The sequence below is a fragment of the Centruroides sculpturatus genome, unplaced genomic scaffold (genome assembly GCF_000671375.1).
Source record: "Centruroides sculpturatus isolate CEXI.00-Female unplaced genomic scaffold, Cexi_2.0 scaffold1208, whole genome shotgun sequence".
In the NCBI taxonomy this organism is placed as follows: Eukaryota; Metazoa; Arthropoda; class Arachnida; order Scorpiones; family Buthidae; genus Centruroides; species Centruroides sculpturatus.
This window is the reverse complement of record NW_019385347.1, coordinates 9067-11400: the sequence shown is the minus strand read 5'-3', so window position 1 is coordinate 11400 and position 2334 is coordinate 9067. Positions and strand designations below refer to the sequence as shown.

Here is a 2334-nt window from a genome sequence, read left to right as displayed (position 1 = left end):
TTTGCGCCGTAAGAGACCTCCTGTTTAACATGGTTAATGATAATAGCTTACACCAACAGATACTAGAATTGGCACATCTTATCTGTTATAACTCTTTTTTCCAATTCAACGGGATCACGTACGGCCAAGGAAGAGGCGTCCCCATGGGTAGCCCCATCGCAGGGGACCTATGCGAAATAGTGGTCAGACAATTAGAAGATATAGTCATCCCTCAATACTCACCTAACATCTTACTATATAAACGATACGTGGATGATATTCTCATCTTATGGAGGATTGAGCCGGATGTTTCAAGGTTCGTTGATTCGTTCAATGATAATCCATACGGCCTGACCTTAGAGATCGATCAAGCTCACGCTTCTGAAGCCCATTTTCTCGACATCAACATCAAGTTCGAACAAACAACTACCCGTACAGAAGTGTACCGGAAACCAGGGGCTGAGCATCTATACATTCCAATAGGATCGTGCGATCCACCGAACTATAAAATGGCAGCCTTCAACGCCTTAATTAGGAGAGCATACTCGCATTCATCGGATCGGATATCCCTACATGCCGAACTAAGACATATTGAACAAATAGCCAACGAACATGGTTATCCCAAGATCGTACGTAAATTGATCCGCAAATGGCGCTGCCGAGAAGTAGCCCTTAACCAAGCACCCAAGGAAGTTCCATCTAACATCATCCCGGTTACATACAATCCGTACCTGAAATCAATTTACAACACAATAGCGAAGAAAAAGAATATTCGCATCGCGTATAGAAGATGCGCCACAATTTTTGACATTTTACGGAACGGGAAAGATACCCCAAACAAAGAACGACGCCCAGGGGTATATACCATCCCAATGATTGATCATAGATGGAACAGAAGCCTGATATACGTAGGATCCACTAAGCGCTCCTTAGAGGTGAGAATTAAAGAACACATGGCGGATATTCTACATGCAAGGCAAAACACCGCTCTTGCCGTCTATGCCTCGGATACGGAAATAGAACCGTTATTCAGCCAGGCCAAGGTAATCCGCACTACAAAGTACACACACCACCTTAGATGGCTAGAGGCCCTGTACATATGTATGGCTACGCTTAAAGACGACAATTGCATTAACAACAAAGACGAGATCATCCTGTCAACTGCATGGCAGGTGCTCGTAGACAAAAAGTTACGTTAATTTAGAACCAGCGAAGGGGCGCATGCGTCAATGACGCCAGCGATACGTACGAGAAAATTCGTAATGATGTTCTTTTTTCAATCAAATTTGAATGGCGTTCGATTGGACATGTTACCTGAGGAAGAACTTCAAGTTCGAAAGCGCTAGTAATACTTCGTTTACAGAGAAGCACACCGGAAACAGGTTCATTGTACGTTGTTTTTTGATTATTCTATCCCGGTGTAGTGCAGTGCCGATTTAATTTTTTAGTTTTATTTATTTACAACCTTTCCATATTGTCTACAATGACCAGAAGATTTAAGGAATGCCATCATTGCTAAACAAAGTCGTGGCATGTCTGAGAGAGCTATTAGAAAAGAACTAATGCTAAACAAGACAACAGTGCACCAGATTATTGTTTAGTACAATAAACACAGCCAGGTTATACCTAACAAAGCTGTTGCACATCAGGAGAAACTTCAAAAGTTGATGATAGGAGTTTTAAAAGAATCGTAAAAAACAACTGCCATGTCACAGATATTGAATGTAACTATAATATGGAATGATACAACTGATGATAATATGGAATGATACAACTGGAAAGAATGTATCTGTTTCAACAACACGCAGGAGATTGCAAGAAATGCATTTCCAGTTCTATGCAGCAAGTGAAAAACCTTTGCTAACAGCACATCAAAAAAAGAAATGGATAGTCAAATAACATCTTTCCTGGTCTCAACAAAAGTGGCATGAAATTCTGTGATCTGATAAATCAAACTTTGAACTATCAGCAACAGACAAAAGCAAACGTGTCATTCGATCTACCAGTCAAGCTAATGAGCCATCGTTGTTATCAGTGGCGTGCCGTCATTAGAAGCGTTGGAAGCGCCGCTTCCCTCGTATTCTCTAAAAAATAAATAAATATTAATTTTAATTATATGAAAATAATCGCACAATATTTTATTATAACCGCATTATGTATCTTATTACAAATTTCTATACTACACGTGGAAAAAAACAAAACAAAAAATTGCTATTGTATATTAGAATATTAGTGACGGAGTGTAATCTCCTGTATTTTCAGATTACGAAAAGCCAGATTTGCGCATGCGCTTTACAGAGCACCAACCTCACCCGGTTTAGCCGGTGGAAGCCTACGACCTTGGGTGAAAGCTGC

At 40.4% G+C, this 2334-nt stretch overlaps 1 protein-coding gene across 1 annotated transcript; it reads left to right on the top strand.

Annotated features, from left to right (window-relative positions):
• Nucleotides 1-29: 29 nt before the first annotated feature.
• LOC111637930 lies at nucleotides 30-1022 on the top strand (the record flags this gene model as incomplete). Its single annotated transcript, XM_023383540.1, has 1 exon — nucleotides 30-1022. A coding segment is annotated over exon 1 (993 nt), but the record flags the coding sequence as incomplete, so codon positions are not given.
• Between the last annotated feature and the right edge of the window lie 1312 nt (nucleotides 1023-2334).